The 21,469-nt window shown below is 42.3% G+C and overlaps 1 protein-coding gene across 1 annotated transcript in view; it reads right to left on the reverse strand.

Moving 5' to 3' along the window:
- Nucleotides 1-2,254: 2,254 nt before the first annotated feature.
- Nucleotides 2,255-21,469, reverse strand: part of NUP153 (nucleoporin 153) — a 61,254-nt gene continuing 42,039 nt past the window's right edge. Inside the window, 6 exon segments of the mRNA XM_048507818.1 lie at nt 2,255-3,751; nt 5,099-5,252; nt 8,369-8,659; nt 10,677-11,054; nt 16,767-17,648; nt 19,507-19,701. Of these exon segments, the coding sequence (XP_048363775.1) occupies nt 3,664-3,751; nt 5,099-5,252; nt 8,369-8,659; nt 10,677-11,054; nt 16,767-17,648; nt 19,507-19,701 (1,988 nt within the window). The 3' untranslated portion in view covers nt 2,255-3,663.

The following is a 21,469-nucleotide window of genomic DNA, read 5'->3' on the forward strand; positions in this document are numbered from 1 at the left end:
AATAGCCGATCCCCTTGTTTCCTCTTCAACCTTCTGGACCATGAAACTATCTGCAAGGCAAGTGAAGAATTTGTTGGACCTTGTAGTCTTGGCAGAGTTTCACTCCCCACAACTATCAGGATACTTGGAATCTCCCATTACTACTACTGCTACTCTCCTTCGGTCATCTGTTCCAGGAAGGCATAATCCAACTCTTCAGTTTGACTTGCAGGTCTATAACAGACCTCACACAACAAGATCACAGTTATTTCCCCCTTCATTTTTACCCTGCCCCGATGCTCTTAACCTGGCTTCCAGTAAGTCATAGACCTGCTCACGGGTGTAATAATCCCTGAGGTATAATGTTGCTACTCTTCCTTTCCTGGTTGGTCAATTCCTGTGAAATAGGTTATATTCCTCAATTGTTACATTCCAATCATGAAGCTCATCCCACCAGGTTTCAGTGATGCCTATTATATCATATTTGCTAGGCCATGTTAGGAGCTAGAGTTTGTCTTGTTTATTTCCCATGATCCGTGCATTAGTGTAGAGACCTCATTCTCCCAGACTGCTTATTGTTGGGGCTGGGGCAAACTGGTTAGAATGGAGCCCTCTGCAGCACTTCAACGGATCAAGTTGGAAGCAGTTACCTCAAGTGTTGCCTTTGCTGAACAGAAGGTAATTGCTGTAGAATACTATAAGAGTATGGGTTCTACACATTTCCACCAGCATATTTAAACACTAAAAGCATGGGTTCTACATATTTCCACCAAGGATGCTTAAACCCTATCAAGGTTAGCCAACCTCAACTGAATGCTGAAACAGAAATGATGCTAGGGAGGTCAATGTTTAGAACTACAGATGTGAAACTGCGTTGCCAAAAGCAGATCCGGTCTGGGGAAAAGTGGCTTAGCTCTCCCAACATTGTTTTCCTGATTGTAATTTGCCTCCTCTCAATGTTTTAGTAATACCCTGTTTCCCTGAATATAAGACATCCCCCAAAAATAAGACATAGTAGAGGTTTTGCTGAAGTGCAAAATATAAGGCAGTGGTGGCGAACCTATGGCACGTGTGCCAGAGGTGGCACTCAGAGCCCTCTCTGTGGGCACACACGCACAGAGTTCATCATGTGTGTGTGGGGGGAGAAAATCCCCCCCCACACACACACACATCTAGGCTGAGCCACTGGGCATGACGTGTGCGCACCACAGCGAGCAGGGAGGACTTTACTGGCGGGCCAGGTGCCTGTGCTCTGGGTGGTTGCTGCCCGAAGTGGGGGCAGAGGCAGTGGAGGAAGAGATGCTAAAGAGGTGCAGAGCGAAGCCAACCGTTTTTTCTAAACTAAAACCTCAGTATTCAGGTTAAATTGCTGTATTGGCACTTTGTGATAAACAAGTGGGTTTTGGGTTGCAGTTTGGGCACTCGGTCTCAAAAAGGTTCGCTATCACTGATATAAGGCATCCCCCGAAAGACATAGCAAAGTTTTTGTTTGGAAGTATGCCCGACGAACAGAACACAGAAAAATAAGACATCCCCTGAAAATAAGACATAGCGCATCTTTGGGAGCAAAATTTAATATAAGACACTGTCTTATATTCGGGGAAACACGGTAGCAGAGAAGGGAGGGAAAAAAGCAAAAGAGACCCTCCTCCCAGCTGATGGAAGCCAGAGTGGAAAAATTAGTGAAATCATGCTTATTCCTGCCATTCCCTGAAATCAAGATCTACAATCCATATCAATTCACACCTGATGATCTGTAGATTCCAAACATCACTAAAACTCTGGCCTTGAATTACTCATAATATCCAACAGATACACTACACCCAGTGGTGGGATTCAAATAATTTAACAACCAGTTCCGGTTGAGTGGGGGGACGGGATGGCGGGGGGCTGCCCTCCCTCAACCTCATCTTTGAAGGCAGCAGAGCTCCCCGATGGAGGTCGAGGAGGCGGCAAAAGCAGCCAGCGGCAAGGTAGGGTATGACGAGATGAAGTGCATCACGCATATTTGACTATTTCATAACCTGACCACCATCTATTAATACACTGGTGGTTTATTATAAAACAGTGGCAAGTTTCTTCAGCATTTGGAGAGGGCAGCAGAAAGCCAAGATGAAGGGAAAAGAATGCCAACCATTCGTTACCAAATTAATGATCATAATGTGATTATAACAGACTCCCCATCAAATCTGGAATTGCCTGAAGTGACTTACCTACTAGCATCTCGTTTTTCAGTCGTCACGCCATTGTAATTTTAATCACGATACTCTCATGCCACGATTATAGATATTTATTATGATTTAACAGAAATTTTATTTTGAAAGTTAAGAGTCAGCCAAATGCTCCAGGCAACTGTAGTAAGTCTTTTTGACTTGAAAAGTTGGGCACTCTCATTAAGGGGACACCTAACAGCACAGAATTTACATTCAATTTGTATTGCTCAATATTAATTAAATGTAGATATAAACAGAATACTCATATTCTCTTAAACTGAGAAAACCCTTTACAAATGCATTTCAGGTAAGATCATACATACCTTCATTAAAATTCACACAAACGATTCATAATTTTTATTGATGGCATTTATCCCATGGTTTAACATGTTAATTATACTGTAATAAACATGGCTTTAATATTAAACTTCTCCTTATTATCCAAAGTCACCAGAGTCCATTTCCGTAAATATAAAAATATATACTTAACACTTTGTACAATACTGGTTTTTGGTCCAAACAAAAATGGATCAGAAAAGCCAATAAACTCATTTTAAGAATTCCCAATTTTAAAGGTCTTTAATGGATTTAGGCAACTTTGAATAATGAGATTTACATAATAAAATCTTGAGACAAGACTAAACAAAAATTTGCTGTAACACACAAAATTAAAATTTCAAGTTCACAGATTTGTTATGCCAAAGTAGGACACAGAGAAACAGAATTGTATTTACATGTTTGTTTCATAATAAAATAATGAAAAAGGCAAGACAGGTGATAAAGGAGCCGTCAAACTCACAGCCCTCCAGATGTTATGGACTACAGCTCCCATCATCCCCTGCCAGCATCAGGCTGGCAGGGGATGATGGGAACTGTAGTGCATAACATCTGGAGGGCCGCGAGTTTGACACCTATCTAATCGGTAAATGAAGCACTACAGATCTAACTAGTCCTTAGCAGGGGTCATCCTTTGGATCATTCTTCCTCTATCAGAAAATTTTAGTGCACGACACATGCCACTCACTCACTTCACACGTACATCGACACAAACCCTGCATAGAAACCATTCATTACCCACATTTTTCTACTCTATACAGACTCCCCTCACTGATATAATTACAATTCTCGAGGTGTCAGTAAACGCAGATGAGTGGTGCAAACAGAGGTATTATACGAAGCCATTCGCTGTGCAGGCTATATTTACAACTATAGCCAAACCATGCCAAGTCAGTGAAGAAAAACTGTCGTATCCTAAAGTAGTTTTTGCTCAAGGTCCTCCCTGCCACCCATTCTAATCTTGGGGGGGAAAAAACCTAAATTGAGGGGGGGGGGAACAAAACAAAAAAAGCAAGCAGAGTTTAGGCAGATGTGGCTTCAGCTAAACCCGGCACGAGGTACAAGTCAGTAATTGATCAATGCAGGGCAACCAGCTGTGGTAATAGAAACTGCTATCTGTAACAACTGTTAATATTTATTTTCTACGTCTAACAGCAGTCTTTATCTTCCGATTAGATAGCGAAGATCCAGATGGCGAGAAAACATTTTTCCCGTTACTTGTGCTTTGAAAAGGGGAGAGAGAAAAAAATCAGAAGTCAGGATTTTCATAATGGTATGTGGGGAAACCTTTAATTTTCAAACGAACATGAAAAATGCACACGCGATCAAGGGAACACTGGTCATCTGGAGTACCCCGTTAAACCTTTTTTTAATTAAAGACATCTTTTTTTGTGGATCACACTTTTCAGTGGAAGTCTTTCTTCGTCTCAATTTCTGCTTCAAGGACAGCAACATACACAAAACAGGGCTGAAAGGTTCATGTTGATCTTCAAGTGTTTTTATACTATTATTTGCATCAACTCAACATCCACTGATTCTTAAGAGCCACCATATTTTTATTTAGGATGGATTTTTATACTAGCTTATCATGTAACGAAGTAGGTGATTTTTCCTAAATATTATTTTTCAGTGATATGGCATTCCCTAAACACATAACTGCAAAATACTCCCTTACTGCTTATGCAAAGTGATAGGGGAGAAACCCTGAAAAAATACATGGAAAACTGAGGGTTCTTCCCCTTCGGTTTTTTTCCAACAAAAAACGAGAAATTCTGGGGAACACCGAGAAAATTCCTATGAAATACATTTTCGCCCCAGAATGAAATTCTTTTGTGACATATTTCAAGGACCTATTCATTGTTTAAATGAGACTAATGTTGTCAACAATTAACATGAGACACTAAAGTCTGCCGATAGATTTTTCTACGGTTATTGAATGATGACTGTTTCAAACAATAAACCTTTCTAAATGACAAGATGTACATTTTCATTTTTCAACTTTTATTTTTTCCTCCTGCATTTTAGATGGCAAAAATTGGACAGCAAAGGGCGCAACCTTATATCTGCAATTTTGCTTGAACAAAACTAAGGCATTTTGCAGCATTACAATTTTTATATGCTAACATGTTGCCCTGGCTGCTAAGTATCTGGAAAATTTATTTCTCAGGCCTTGAAACGTGTGTCTGAATGCATGGCACAGTTAGAAACCTACAGAAGAGAAGAGTTTGGATTTATATCCCCCCCCCCTTCTCTCCTCTAAAGAAACTCAAAGGGGCTTACAATCTCACCCCCCCCCCCCCAAACAAACACCGTGAGGTGGGTGGGACTGAGAGAGCTCCGAAGAACTGTGACTAGCTCAAGGTCACCCAACTGGCATGTGTTGGAGTGCACAAGCTAATCTGGTTCCCCAGATAAGCCTCCACAGCTCAAGTGGCAGAGCGGGGAATCAAACTCAATTCTCCAGATTAGAGTACACCTGCTCTTAACCACTACACCACCCTGGCTCTACACACACACACACAAAAGTAGCTGAACACAAATTTACCCAGAAATCTGAACTTCCTACTTACCCCAGGCTAAATGCTGAAGGCTGGGTGAATGAAAATCCTGAAGACCCTGCGGGCTGTACTGGTCCGCCAGGGGGTGCCCCAAAGGTAAATACTCCTGGGCTATTGCCTGCAAAGTTGAAATTGGCAGAACTGCTTCCAAACTGAAACACAGGACCTAGAAGAATGATACAATGAGGATTAGTTTCTTAAGTCATAAGCATTTCCTCTCACTCTTATTGTTCAAGGTCTACTGGAAACCTTAAATCTCTTTAGAACCACGGAATTGTTGGTGATAGAGATGTGTTAGAAGTCCATTTAGTCCCTGTCACTGAATGTACAATGAAAACAGCAGCAAAATTATTGGAATTCCCTGAATTTATTCCTCAAATTTTCCTGAATTTAATAATTAGGCACCTATTTCTGATAACCCAAGGAAAATCTGAACTCTGATTTTGTCAACAAGTGCTCTCCATGTGAATGAACCTCTTCTGAAACTAAGGTTACCAATAAACTTTTTTTGGGGGGCGGGGGGGAATATCCTGTCCCTTTAACAAAAGCTTGATACAGAGACGTGGGCAAGTGAAACTTTTGTAGTAGGAAAGTAAAATAACCTCACCTGCTAAATAACATCTTATTAAGCCTTCATTAAAGATACAGGACAACTTTTTCTCTAGACTTTAATAATTCCAACTGAAATGGGGAAGATCTTTTAAAAGCAGTTTCCAATATGGCATTGGGACTAATGTTCAAATCAAAATGAGTGTCAGAAGAAGCAATAGAGAGGAGGAAACGGCCTAGTCACAAGCCTTGAGAGGTAGGTACCTCTCTCTGTCATCTCATGCTATAGAGATACCTCACCATTGCCACAACAGGGAAAGAAGAGCAGGAAGAAGACTGAACAGGCAGAGTGAAGGCATTCTGTCTGACACATTCGCTAATTGGAAACCATTCTGTTTCTCCATATTCTGTTCTAACAGTAGCCTCTTGTCCACAGCACAGGTTACATGTCAGATGTTATAGCACATTTTAAAAACAAACCATAGCTTTTCATGATCTGCACATAGCTCAAAAGCTATGAAACACAAGCTGGATTTCTTCTGAAATGTTTTTGTGTGCTCCAGTCACCAACGTAAATTTGCAATTTGATCTGTAGTGCTTCTTTCTTTTCTGAATCCAGCTGGAACGTCTGGCATTTCTTGTTACATATGTAGTAACACTCTTTGTTGTAAGATTCTGAGCATCCCTTTACTCATGTTAGAAATTAATGTGATTGTCCAATAGTTGCTACAGTCTTTGGCGTCTCATTTTTTCAGAACTGGAATGCAAGATTCAGCATTTTTAGTCTATGCACCGTTGTTTTGTTTCCCATATTTGCTGGTATATTCACATTACGGTTACAATGGACTGTTTTTGTGGTCTGACTGATAACTCATCTTTTCCTGGTGATTTTTTGTTTCTCTAGATTGCTCTTAGTGCAGATTCCACTTCACTTTCTAAAACTTAGGTTCTTCTTTAAAAGTTTTTTCTTGGAAGGAATCTACCATCCTTTTATCTCTTTGGCATAATTCTTCAGTGCATGGTTTTAACCTTTGCTTTATTTTGTCCTGTTCATTTACTATATTTCCATGCTGATATTTCAGCATACCTACTCATGCTTTATACTCCCCTTTGATTTCTTGGATATTGTGGAACAAATCTCTTGTTCGTCCTTTTTTGTTGTTCCCTTCAATTTCTTTACACTGGTTATTATAACAGTTCTCTGTCTCTACATGCAAGTTTCTGGAACACTGCATTTAGACTTCTCATTTGATTTCCATCACCTTTTACGTTTGCTTCTCAGCTATCTTTAGCAATTTCTAAAGAGTTTCATCAGTCATCCATTTAAGGTTTCTCATTTCTTTTTGCTACAAGAATAGTCTTTGCACTTCTCCAGTTTCAATCCATAGTTCTTCTGGTTCACATACACTTGCACTTAGTAATGCAAAATTATGGGGTTTTTTTTAAAGTTTTTGTTTTTTGGCCGTCAAGTCACATTTGACCCTTGTTAGGGTTTTCAAGGCATGAGACATTCATTGCCTGCCTCTGCATACATGGTCTTTAGCAGCAGAATAAGAGTTGGTTTTTAAACTCCGCTCTTCTATGCTTTCAGGAGTCTCCAAGTGGCTTACTATTGCCTTCCGTCCCCACAACAGACACCTTATGATGTAGGTGGTTCTGAGAGAGCTGTGACTAGCCCAAGGTCACCCAGTAGGCTTCATGTGGAGGAATAAACAAACACAGCTCACCAGTAGAGTTTGCTGCTCATGTAGAGGAGTGGGGAATCAAACCTGGTTCTCCATCACTCCTAACCACTACACTACACCAGCAGAGAGAACAGCGCTTCTCCATCTTCTGCTTCCTATTGTGAAATGTATTTGATTTCTACATTGACCATCTGGTGATGTCCAAGTATACAGTCATATGTTTGGGTTCCTGGAACACATGTTTACAATGAACGAATGTTGTCTTCACCGAATTCCATGACTCTCATCTTAGGTTTCTGAGGTAAGAGATGGATCAGAAGTGGTTTACCATTGCCATCTTGTTCATCTATTAACCAAGGTTAGCTGAAGTGGCACTGCTGTTGTCTGTGACAGATCCTCCATCAGTGTCACCTTCCACTACTAATGAGCTTGGTATCTACCCTTCAAGGATATCAAATGTTGGTGCCTGAGCTTGGTATCTACCCCTTCTTCCACTCCATGACCATTGGAACTGTCTGTTCTCTTCTGCTAATGTGGCCACTAATCCCTGAAGGGGGTGGATGCATCTTAGTCTGGTGTCTCAGCTGTGACAATTTCACCTTGAGTGACAAACGCAAACCTCTTCACCATGTTAAGGTGTGTCTTCAAGAAGGGTACAACATGATTAACAAACGAACAAAAAATTCTAGCATCACCTGTATATCTGAATTTTTGTGTAACAAAGAGGTTTCTTGAATTAAACAAACAGATGTTTGGCATCTGCCTTGATCTTTCATGGAAGGTCAAAGCCAACCCATACATTTGGAAACAGATTTAAAACAACTTGTTTCTATTCTTTTCATATTTTCTGACATTTAAAATCAAAACCTGATTTACTTACTTACACACTTACACACACACACTTACTTACACACACACACTTACACACACACACACACACACACACCCCGGAAGCACTTGTATTAACAGCATAAAGAGGACAGAAGAGTGCAGAACAACTAAATATAACTTTTTGCCAGGAACGTCAGTTATCAGAGCTTGTACTCACCAGAACTAGCAGTTGCACCAGGGCCAAAACCAGATTGTTGGGTAGATTGTTGTCCAAAGACTGGCGGCTGGGTAGTACTTGATACAGACCCAAAAGCTGGTGGCCCAGACTGAGTGCCGGCAGGAAATAATGATGATGATGATGTTGATGACGAAAGGGATCCAAAGCTTGGAACAGGGGGCTGGCTGGAGCCTTGGTTTTGACCAAATGTTGGTGCCTGACTAGAACAAAATGCTGAACCAGGGGCAGGTGCTGAAGACCCTGAACCAAACACAAACGAAGAGGAGGAACCTAGAAAAAGTAAATGTATTAATCTGTATTGCGTCAAGACAGTCAACTGGTCCATAGCTCAGTACTGTCTGCTCTGATAGGCAGAACTCTCCAAGTTCTCAGGTAGCAAACACCTCTCCTTACACTTACTATCTGAGATTCTCTGAACTGGAGACTGAGCCTGGGACCTTCTGATTCAAAGCTCTTCCACTTAGCCATAGCCATTCTGCAAGCAAGCAGAATAAGCTCAGGAGCTGCATTTAGTGATTAAGAAGCTACCAAATCAGAGAAGATTTCACCATGTCCAAATTGCCTTTTGTTAACAGTTAAATGCATCCTTTCAGATGTTTTTAATCCTAAAAAATGACCATGAAATAATCTCACCTTTTGTGACCAGAGAATAATAGCAACCCAGCTAATTGAAAAAATACCAACAGCGGGTGAATTTGCACCAGCCAGGTTTGCTGTGAGAAATGCCTCTGCTTGGGATGCTTCTGTGAATATACAAATTCCTTTCTAGAGGTTTTAACCTGTATGTGCAGAAAATGTTCACCTGGTCAGGTCCCCTACCCACCAAAGGCAGCCCTTTACTGAGCCTTAAACATGCACCCACATAGACATGATAAGGTCCCATTTCTGTGATCAGAAATAACAGTAGCAACAGCCAATGAGGAGGAAGGAAAGCAGGCACACAAATAAGGAATAAGTACAAAGTGGTGACTATTGTGTGGATGGGGGTAGTTACAGGAGGGGAAGCAGGAGACACACGTGAGCAAAATACAAAGAAGGAACGTTGTTTTTACAACTTGAATTTCCTAATCCAAATTATTGTAACTGTTAAATTGATTAAGCTAATACAGCATTGTGGTTACAAGTATGAGCTATAACACCTCCTAAGTCTCCACTTCTTTCTCCCACTAGCCCTATAAAATGGGCAGAATGCAACCATCAATTTATTGTATTGTTGAAGGCTTTCACAGCCAGAATCAACTGGCCGTTGTGGGTTTTTAGGGCTGTGTGGCCATGGCTAAAACTACCAGACCCTGGCCACATAGCCCCAAAACCCACAACAGCCTATTAATTTATTGTTTAATTTAAAGTCTAATTTATAGAGTTATTCTGTGGATTGTTCAGAAAGTGCTTAGGAAAAGCACTACAGGAGTACTATTATGTATTTTCACTTTTGAATTTGTTACCAAAACACATCTGTCACCCCTCAGTCTAATCTAGCATTTTCCATCAGCATTTCAGCAGACATTTCCATGCATTCTCCCCAGCAAGTTTTTGGGAAAGAAGAAGAGTTTGGATTTATACACACACACACACACACCCGGGAGACTCAAAGGGGCTTACAATCTCCTTTCCATCCCCTCCCCCATAACAAACACCCTGTGAGGTGGGTGGGGCTGAGAGAGCTCCGAAGAACTGTAACTTGCCCAAGGTCACCCAACCAGCGTGTGTGGCAGTGCACAGGCTAATCTAGTTCCCCAGATAAGCCTCAACAGCTCAAGTGTCAGAGCAGTGAATCAAACCTGGTTCTCCAGATTAGAGTGCACTTGCTCTTAACCACTACACCACTGTTGCTCCCAAATGCCTTTCATGCAGAGGTGGGATCCAGCAGGTTCTCACAGGTTCCCGAGAGTAGGTTACTAATTATTTGTGTGTGCCGAGAGGGGGTTACTAATTGGTGATTTTGCCACGTGATTTTTGCCTTAGTTACGCCCCTCCTCTCAGCAGTAGCGAGCAGAACTTGAAGCAGTCTAGCAGGAGGTGCACCGGCGTGCGTGGCAGCCTGCGCCTGCGTGCATTTGTTTCCCGCCCAAGGACCGGCGCAGTGGCTGCGTCCTTGCCACAGCCCCGCCCAGGAATGCCCCGCCCCCGAAATGCCCGGCCATGCGCCCGTCGTGCCCTGTCCAGCCCCATTGGCGCTACACCAGTTTGAATCTCACCACCATGGGAACCTGTTACTAAAAATTTTGGATCCCACCACTGCTTTCATGAATACCACAAGCTGAAGCATTCCAAGTTTGGAGAGTACCTGTGGACGTTGCCGTGGTGGTGGAGGTGGTGGGGGCTGCAAAACTGAAGCCAGAGTTAGCAGTACTGTTAGTCGCAGCTGCTGTCCCAAAGAGAAACGGGACAGGGGTGTTTGTGCTGGAGGTGGTCACTGGCGGCTTGTTCTCCTGAGAGAACCCGAAGGACTGGGATGTACCGGAGTCAGTGGGATTACCAAAAGCAGAGCTGCTCACAGTACTGCTGGCCTGTCCGAACAAAAAGGTGGGCGGAGGAGGGTTGGAGGCAGACGTCGTGCTGCTGAACGCTCTGCTGTTGCTGTTGGCAGCAGAAGCACTCGGCACAGCGGAGTTAGAAGAACCAGGGTTCAAGAAACTGAATGCAGGCTTTGCAGACCCTGGATCTGAAAGGAGAAGTGATTGCATTACTTTAGAAACCAGAATCCAAGATACAAAGGCAAAGAAGGAGGTTAACAGTTCTGCCTTAACACCTGCAAAATCTGTCAGGCTTCAAATATGTGTGTATTAAGAGTGTCCACTGAGTACGCATTCTGCAGAAAAACGGCAAAAGCGGTAACATATTCTCCACCATATGGTTGGGAAGCAATACGAGGCCGTGCATTTACCACCGGCTATGGCAAGAAGACCAGACTGTGCTGGGTGCCACGAAGGCAGACTACTCAAAAGACACCCCCCACAATTTACAACATGATCAAAAGGATGAGAACTTGGTGACACTTTTCAGTCTATCACCTTCCATAAGAGAAATTCAACAAAGCCAAGATATTTTTGAAAGCTGTGGCAAGTGACAAGCAAGTTTATTGATCATTCTTGATCACTACTCATTCTTTTCCTAAATGCTTTTTCACCAATACTCTTCTTCTCCTCCACTTCAACATGCAGGTCTGTTATCTTTTCTTCACCTCGGCCTGCTTTTGTTCTCCTGAACTCTTCTCTTCTCCCTTCTTTCCACTTCTGTCTCTTGCCCTTTGTACCTGTATTTCCTCTCATTTACTAATTCAGTTCATATTTTTCTAAAAAAGAAAAACTGCGGTTAATTGGCAAAATTAAGATCTGGTTCACAGATGATCCCAAAAATCTTGGTTCGCTCAACAAATGCTGTCTTCATTCTGAAGTCTAGGGGAAGAATCCAGGATGCCCGTGTTCGTCTATCGTGGGAAATCATAGCCATAACTAACTGTGATTAAAAAATCAACTTCAGACTCTGGCTTGATGGACCACAAGTAGTCATAGCGGAGGCCCAACTTTCAGAAAATCACACTAACCACGGTCAGTTTAATTAGAGCATGGTTTCACATTGTGTCATATTCTGACCTTTCCTTTCCTTTACATTAATCTTGCGACACCATTAGTCCTCATGGCCTATTGTAATCCATTTCTCCTTTAGTTTTTGTACTCCAGCCAGATCCATCTTTCATCTTTCCTTCTCCTCATGTAATTTTCTTTGAAACCACCTCTTCTTATTTTAGGGACTGGGAAAGATCTTATCCCTAACTTCATTTTTCCAGACTTTTTTGGCAGGTAGTTCTAGTATAGTCTCTTTTCTACAATTCTGCCAGCATAATCTAGCTTCCTTGGTGCTCCTTCTCAAAATAATTCTCAAGAGAATCGCAAATGGTACATACAAAGTGCTTTGGACACTCAGAAAATACATTATATACATCCTAAGTATCTTAGTCATGTTAGATTTGCTTTCAATGCTGCACATCTTTCTATATTCTCTTTTGTTTCCATGATTCTACGTTCACTTGAGTCCACCTTTCAGTGTGCCTCTCTGCATTCTTTATTCTTCTTGCCTACATCTTTAAGTGACCCTCAGTATGTGGTTTGAGGTCTCTTCCTTTATATTCTTTTAAATGCTTCCATTAAGTTGACACTTTTACAGCAGTAACCTAAAACTATTTCTCTGCTTATGATCTGTCCTCTTTGTCAATATTAATTTGCCTCACAAGACATCCTCCCATGAGCTTAAATTTGACTGCAACCTGAACTCATTGCCCTTCCTGGTTGTGCCTTTTCATGATCCTTGCTTGAAGTTATCTTTCCCTTTCCTCATATTTTTTCCTGGAGTGGTTTTCCATTAGTTTCCCTTCATATCCAGTTGTATTTGTTCTCTTATTCTAGGCTGAGTCATTTGCAATTAATTTCTCGTATTCTTGCTTAAAAAACTTCTGCTCCTCTTATGATGCATTGTGTTGGTCACATTTTCCTATATCTCCGGTTTATGTGTCGACTTTCTTTTCCCATCTTCTATCCACTACAAAATATTTCTAAACTTTGTATCTTCGTTCTCTTGTTCTTTGCTATCTTGCTTGCCTTGTAATAAATAACAAACAGTACTTGCATCACCTCAATGATCTGTGATTACTTCCTGACTAATTGCTTAATTAGGCATTTCCTAGCTCCTATAAAATTATTCATCCATAAATACTCGTATCAGCAATATGTGAACAATACAATATACAATTTTCAATTTCACCAACAAAAGGGACTTCTACAACTGACTAATCAAAAATAGTCAAAAGAATTAACAGCATTAATTTAATAGAACTAGAACATTCTGAGTAGGGACAAAAATTAGTTATGTAGTAGTTATTTCTGAGATCTTTGTTTGCAAATGCAGATGCATCTTAATGGCAGAGAGAATAATTTTCTTTTTTTATTGGAGACCCCCAGAATAGCCCAATTACAAGTTTGGGTTAGCAGATAAATAAGTAAAATGCACTTGGCAATTATCATGATAGTTTTGACTTCATGAAATAAATAATCATGGTCAAACCATTCCCAATTCCAGTGGTGATTTCTAGTAGTACATTTTTCCTGAAGTCAGTGGGAATTAAAGCAACAAGCAGCTATTCTGTAACTAAAGCAAATCTATAAAATTTTTACTTTAGATAATATTTAGAGGATATTTAATATTTCGAGGTTTCTGGCTCTCCTATGATTAATCTGAAATTACAGTCGCAAAGATCCAATCTAGATGATAAAACAGCCTGTTTAAGTACACCTGATTCCCCATGGTATATCTGAGCTTGAACTGGGCCCCTACAAGTATGCAGAACGATCAGGATCCTTTGAACTGTGCAGTCTCCGGCCAGCTTTCCTTAAGGTTATCTTCCTATTCAAAAACTCTTCTAAAACCTTTGTGTGCCGTGTGGCACCAACCCAGAAAGCTCAAAAACTTGCAACATGGATATGATCCGGTTCATGGCTCGATTGGGGAATTTTATATGTGAAGAAATCCCTGTCGCTGAGAAGTATTAACTGTCAGTATATTCCAAACGTTAACAAGCTCATCAGAAACACGCTGTCTTACAGCCTTTCACCAAATGGGCTATTAACCTAACAGATCAATTTATAAGCAAGTATCAGGATTTGGAAGGCCTCCTTGTAACAGCATGATTCTTAAAACTACCCCCCAAAACAACTGGCTGAGCTGTACCCACAGTTTCAAAGTCTCAAAGACTGTAAAAAAATTTTTTTTCACTGATCACCTTCATTAACCAAAAGATAGTATCTACAGAACTTATAATACTTAGACAATGTGTATAGTTTCCAACAGAATGCCTCTTATGTTATTGTTACATGCTTATACCAGAAAAAGTTCAGAAATCAAAACCAAAATATCTGGCCACACAATATTTTTAAGTCAGGAAAACCTCAGCGTGGAGACTCGCCAGCGTGGAGACTCGCCAGGCTCACTGAGGCTCATTCCGCACACGCAGAATAATGCACTTTCAAACTGCTTTCAGTGCTCTTTGAAGCTGTGCGGAATGGCAAAATCCACTTGCAAACAGTTGTGAAAGTGGTTTGAAAATGCATTATTTTGCGTGTGCGGAAGGGGTCTGAGAAAAAAAATGAGCAGCAAACTCCCCCGCTATCAATGCGTACAACATGCACTAGAGCGAATAGCTCTTTTTAGAAACACTTCAAGTATTATTCAGGCGAGCCGGCCCTTTGGCGGAACCTTGCTCCTTCTTTGGCTCAAAGTATAATAGTGAAAAAGCTTCACTTAAACAGTTCTTAGCTGTTCTGTGCTGGTCTAGTAATAATATCTTAAATGAGGACCGCGCAGAGGCATGGGGGGCGGGGAAATGCCCCCCGCCCCCCCACTTACCTTAGTTCCTCTCTCCTGCAGCCTGGTGGGAACTACACTTCCCAGGAGCAAGCTGGTGGAAAGAGAAACTAAGGGGCAAGAGAGAGGAACAAAGGTAAGTGGGGAAACCCGGGGGAAGTGGGCGAATTTTCCGTCCCCACTGGCACACGCCTGGTGTATGGCACACCCTCCCTCCCCCTTATAGTTCCACCACTGAGACAGTTTTGCTTGCAGAGTTCCCCGTTGCCCGCTACTGTATCATGGCAACAGGAAACTAGAATATGCCTGCACTCTTCACAGGCCCTGCTCACGATGCTCTCACACTCTGAGGTTATGTACATGGCAATCTAGAACAGGGTCTTCTCAGGCATGGCACCAAAGAAGAAGAGTTGGATTTATATCCTCCCTTCCTCTCCTGTAAGGAGACTCAAAGGGGCTTACAAACTCCTTTCCTTCCCCTCTCACAACAAACACTCTGTGAGGTAGGTGGGGCTGAGAGAGCTCTGAAGAACTGTGACTAGCCCAAGGTCACCCAGCTGGCGTGTGTTGGAGTGCACAGGTTAATCTTGTTCACCAGATAAGCCTCCACAACTCAAGTGGCAGAGCAGGGAATAAAACCCAGTTCTCCAGATTAGAGTGCACTTGCTCTTAACCACTACACCACGCTGGCTCTCTCAAACTCTCTCTTGAAGGAGATCCATTTGTCCCTTTCTGTTGGAACCTCCCTCCATTGGGTGAAGACTGTGGGGGGGTTTTTGTTGACATCCCGCCAGTGATCCCTCCTTTCTAACCAATGTTTTAATGATGCGCAGTTTGCAGGGAGCTGATTTTAACTATTTAAAAATGTGATTTTTTCCACACATGTTTTAAATGTTCTCCTTTATTGTTCTCCCTTTATACATATGATTGTACTCCTGTCTATCATAGTAACACCATTATCAAATTTGCCGATGACACAACGGTGGTGGGGCTCATCTCTGGAGGGGATGAGTCTGCCTATCGGAGTGAGGTGCACCCACTGCTCTCATGGTGCAGGGAAAATAACCTGGTTCTTAATACTAACAAGACAAAGGAGCTTATAGTGGACTATAGAAGGAATAGTTCAGAAATTCAGCCCTTGACTATAAATGGAGATCAAGTAGAACGGGTGGCTAGTTTTAAATTTCTGGGCGTTATGATTAAAGAGGACTTAACCTGGGGCATACAGACTGCCGGGGTGGTTAAGAAGGCCCAGCAAAGACTGTACTATCTGAGACTTTTAAGGAAGCAACTGGATGGAAAACTCCTGGTGTCCTTTTACCGCTGTGCTATAGAGTGTCTTAACCTACTGCATCTGTGTATGGTTCTCCAGTTGCACAATGGCAGATAGGAAGGCGCTCCAAAGGGTGATCACTACTGCACAAAGGATTATCGGCTGCCCTCTCTCCTCCTTGGAAGAACTCTATAATTCCCGAAGCCTAAAAAAAGCCCAAAATATTCTGAGGGACCCGTCTCATCCAGCACACTCTCTTTTTGAACTGCTACCATCTTAGGTAGAAGCGATACAGGACTTATCAAAATCCTAGGACAAAGAGAGCTTAGAGACAGCTTCTACTCTAGAGCTGTGGTTAAGTGCTAAAGCTCTGGCGGCTCAGGTTGTTGATGTGTTTGGGGGCTGCAATGTAAGGATGGGTGGGTGGAGGAAGGGGAAGGTGAGGATGGGGGTTATGAGTCTGAAATTGTACATGAGTATGATGTATTGCTTATGAAATTGTATATATGAGTATGATGTATGAGTCTGGAAATTAGTGTGCATCAAAGGAATGCTGCTTGTAAATTGCATTGGACGCGGCACAATGGACAATAAAATGCTTATGCTTATGCTTTTAAATCGGTTAGGCATGCCTCCAGGGTTGGTCGCTTGCATAGAGGAATAGTAATTCTGTAAATAAAATAAAAAAAACAAAAAAATCTTGAAAATGCAGGGATTTTTTTTTTTTTTTGCCACCTCTTTTAACACCTCCAGGGTTTGGATTGTAAGCACCAAAATGTGGAAACCACAGTGACTTCCTTTGACGTAGGATTTGCTCAGTTTCTTTCTCGGCTGGTTTGGCCAGGCTGAAACTAAAAGCAGGTTTTCCTGTGCTGTCATCTTTGGTTTGCTCCACCTTCCCAAATGGGAAGATGGGTTGTGCCTTTGCCTCTTCATTCTCCGCTTTCTTTCCAAACACCAGTGGATTTGAAGGGGCGGCAGCGTCCTGTTTGTCATCTGTCCTTCCCAAAGCAAGCTGCGGGGCAGTCGCAGATTCCACAGTACCAAAAGCAAACCCACTTTTTGCTGTGGGAATCTCATCTTTCTTCTCTTCCAGGCTCTTAAAGGAAAAGGGAGTCGCTGCGCCTTCCTTTCCCTCTGCATTTCCAAATTTGAAGCCGCTTATTCCAGTTTTATTCTCTGATGAAGCTGCAGAAGCCGTGCCAAAACTGAAACTCCCGACAGCGGGCTTGCTAAGTCCTTCTTTCTTTTCTGGCTGCCCAAGGTTAGCTATTCCAAACTGAAACCCCGTGCTGGATGCACTGGTAGCACCAGAGGGAAGTCCAAAGTTGAAGCTGCTGCTACTCTTGCTCCCTGTTGAGTCGCCCTCTGATTTAGTCTCCGCTGGAAAGCTTCCTGACTTGGAGCCTTCAGTTTTAGAGGCCTTAAACCCTCCCGTCAAAGTGTTCGCTGAGCCTCCCAGATCTGACGCAATACCAAATTTAAATCCTGCTGGCTCTCCAAACTTGAAGTCTTTCCCTGTGCTTCCCGGTGTCTGTGCCGAATCTGAAGAAGATGATTGAATCCCAAATTTAAACAAAGGAGCACTTGGGGCCGAGGAGGCAGCAGCAGGAGTGGCAGCACTAAGACCTGGAAATTAAAACAAAACAAAACTGTGTGCCAAGTCATAACTGAAGACTTTATATTCAGAAACCCTGCCCAGGAAGTCCTCACTGCATGTGCCAGTTTGGAGTGGAGAAAGGATCTTTTTCGTGGAGTCTCTCTCTCTCTGTCCATCACCAGAACAAGTGGCTGCACTTGTGAATAATGTATTCTAGTTAACAGAATGCTGATAAGTCCAAGATAAGAACACACAAGGCACACAAATTTGGCAGTCAGCTAAATGTATTTATTTTTTTCAGCATTTCTAGCCCATGTTTCCCCCGTAAAGAGGGGGAGCATCCTCTGAATGAACAAGGATGATATAAGGACCATATATGTTTAGAGATATGTGAAAAAGCTCCCTGGAAGAATAATTCTGAAAATATATCTATGCACATATAGAAGCACACTGGAAAGAAACAATGCGATTTGCTCAAAATACATGCTTTTTAAAAGCAACCTTTCAGACCAGGTAAGAACAATGCATAAATTTGACTGGAATAGAATTACTAGCAGGAGTAGAATTACTAGCAGGAAGGGGTCTGACACCCCCACCAGCAGTGACCAAAGGCTACATATGCACATTGATGTCAAACTGATGATGGCACAAGAATCACCTCTATAGTTACGATGACAGGAAGTAAGGTTAGGGGTCAAAGGGCAGAGGGAAAAGTGTGTTTAAGGAAGGACGTGAAAGATTCCAGCGCCTTGGAAGAAGTGCGCACCCAAAGTCCAACTTATCCTGCAAAGTAGATTTTAAATTGCCCATTAGTGTTCAGAACCATAATTTTCAGCATACGACAGGAACTAAATACCTCCCTATGAGTACCTCTCATCCACTCAATGTGCACGCTGCCAAGAGAGAAGCCATCTTAAAAGAATTTTCCAGTTAGTTCCACTTAAGCTCACTGTTCTCCAATTCTATGCAGATGTTAGCCTTCCTCCCCTCCATACTGGCAGTTATCCATCAAGGCCAGTTACTCAGGCATTTTAATTAGTTCACACAGTTCAGCTGTGAGTCTGTCAAGGAAGGGAGAACTCACTCATTCTAGAAAGCTCCACTGGATGAGGAAGGCAGGAGGTTATAGCCAGCATTCTTCTGTAAGTATACTTATTCCTTTAGCCCTCCTTGCTACCAAGAAGATATCTCTATTATGCGCTGAAACACTTTGATTTAAAAACCAATTACACTGTGTTAGGACTCCAATAAGAAAGGCAGCTAGTCAGTTTTATTATTTTTGTACATTTAGCTGCCAGTTAATGACATGCCTTGTTTTTAATATCTCTTCTTTAACTCCTTCAATAAAGTCTTCCTTCGCTTTATGGTGTCTGCTGCTCAGGGAATTACTGAGACCAAACCCAGGTCAAGGTCAGTTATATTACTGTGCCAAGTCAGAGTCAACCTCACAACTGAAAGCGATCAGGCGCCAAAGCAATGCATTTCAGTAACTGAGCCAGCAAATGTGCTCAAAAGGCTGATTCTGTGTGAGTTTCTGCAGATGGATTAGCCATGAAAGAACTATTAGTGGGTGGAGAAGGAAAGCAAAACGAGAGAAAAAGGTGGGCCTCTTTGCGCCTGCCTTTTCTATTCTTTGCAGACAGAGCTTAGCTTACAGCTGAGTTAGGACGTTGTGGATTTTCCGGGCTGTATGGCCACGTTCCAGTATTATGGCCATGTTCCAGTTTCGCCAGCCACGGATGCAGGCGAAACGTCAGGAGAAAATAATACTGGAACACAACCATACAGCCTGGAAAAACCACGACATCCCAGTGATTCTGGCCGTGAAAGCCTTCGACAGTACAGCTGAGTGTTGTTTGAGAAGCTGTGAAATTGGTTCTTACTTACTTTTCTCTTCCACCTTGCTGCCCGGCTTTGCACTCTCACAAGCCACGCACTTCGTGGCACCTGCTTTGTTCTGTACTAAGCAGGTCTCGCAGTCCCAACTCCCTTCTGGTTTCTTGAATTTGTCTAAGCCCAGAAAACCTCCAGAAAGACTGGGCAAACAGGAAGCGCTGCTACTCACCACAGGAACGGAGCCTCCTGGTTAAAGAAACAGCATGTGAAAAAAGTTATAGGGAAATCGTCAGGTGAAAACACCACGTGTCTAACATCTTCCAACATATACAAAAAGGTAATCATAATCAACAACTGCTTTTTCAGTGGTTCCATACATGGCTTAGTTTCACACAGATTAGCCTGTGCACTTTCACACACTCCAGTTGGGTGACCTTGGGCTAGTCACAGTTCTTCTGAGCTCTCTCAGCCCCACCTACCTCACAGGGTGTTTGTGTGAGTGGGGGAAAGGAAAGGGGTTTGTAAGCCCCTTTTAGTCTCCACAGAAGAGAAAGGGGGGATATAAATCCAACTCTTCTTCTTCTTAATAAAAACATAGAAAGACATAAATCTAATCTCCTCGGGCCAGTTCATGGTAGGTTTTGAGGTTTTTTTTCACATTTCCAACACCCTTTACAGATTGTTTCCAATTTATCAATATGTAGGGTTGCCAACTGCAGGTTGGGAATTTCTGGAGATTTGAGGCTGGAGGCTGGGAAGAGGAGGGATCTCAGTAGGGAACACTGCCACAGGGTCCGCCCTCCAAAGAAGTAATTTCATCCAGAGAAAAGGATCCCTGTAGTCTGGATATCAGCTGTAATTTCAGGAGATCTCCAATTCTCATCAACTGTACCGATCGTATTTTATGGCAGATTTGAACTTTTCTGCCCTGTTGACTACAATGAAGCTAGTGATACTTATTTGAAATGTATTATCGAAGGCTTTCACAGCCAGAATCACTGGGGTGCTGTGTGGTTTCTGGGCTGTATGGCCGTGTTCTAGCAGCATTCTCTCCTGAGAACACGGCCATACAGCCTGGAAACCACACAGCACCCCACTTATTTGAAACACGCAAAGGAAACAAACAGCACCGTCCTACATAAATAAGCAGGTTATGTTGAACTGCAAAGAACAGGGGTCTGCAACCTGTGGCTCTCCAGATGTTTATGGACTACAATTCCCATCAGCCCCTGCCAATTGGCCATGCTGGAAGGGGCTGATGGGAATTGTAATCCATGAGCATCTGGAGAGCCACAGGTTGCAGACCCCTGGCATAGAATTTACTTCCAATTAAAGGACACACAAAGTGTGCAAGAATCATGGTCATGCCAGCAGGGATTGAAGGGAATTGTAGTCCATGAACATCTGAAGCACCAGAATTGGACGCCCCTGTCCTACACTTTAAAAAAACAAGCTACAAGCTAATTAGCGGCCCACAGTGGGTGCTTCCAAGATTTAAAAATAGAAGGTATCAGGTGCAAATGCCTGAGCCTATGTGTTGGCTAGGCTTTCCAAGAGGAGGGAAAACCAGGGAACTGCAAAAACAGGAGGCAATTTGCCGATATATTCTCAATAGGATTTTATGGATGACAGGAAACCTTTTTCATTTTCTTAAGAGAGATGCTACTCCAGAACCAATTTCCACTATCAGAATTAGGGCCTCAGTGGTCACTACATCTAATAAAGCATCCACTTCAGCTGAAAAACCTTGGGAGAGTTGTCATAATACATTTGTTTCAAGCATTGCTGTGAAGAGCTTGTTGGCACCTCTTTCCCATTTCTGTTTTAAAGGCACTTAATTCAAAATCTAATACTTTAACAGCGTAGTCCTTAAGAAAGTTACACTCTTCTCACACTGTGTCAAAGTAAACAGGATGGTAAAATGCTTGAATTGCAAGATGTTTTACTACCAAATATATATTAGGAAAGTAACCTCTTCGCTTTTTAATGTGGGCATTTTAGAGTCCAAAAGAAT

Source organism: Sphaerodactylus townsendi, linkage group LG09, assembly GCF_021028975.2.
Source record: "Sphaerodactylus townsendi isolate TG3544 linkage group LG09, MPM_Stown_v2.3, whole genome shotgun sequence".
Classification (NCBI taxonomy): domain Eukaryota; kingdom Metazoa; phylum Chordata; class Lepidosauria; order Squamata; family Sphaerodactylidae; genus Sphaerodactylus; species Sphaerodactylus townsendi.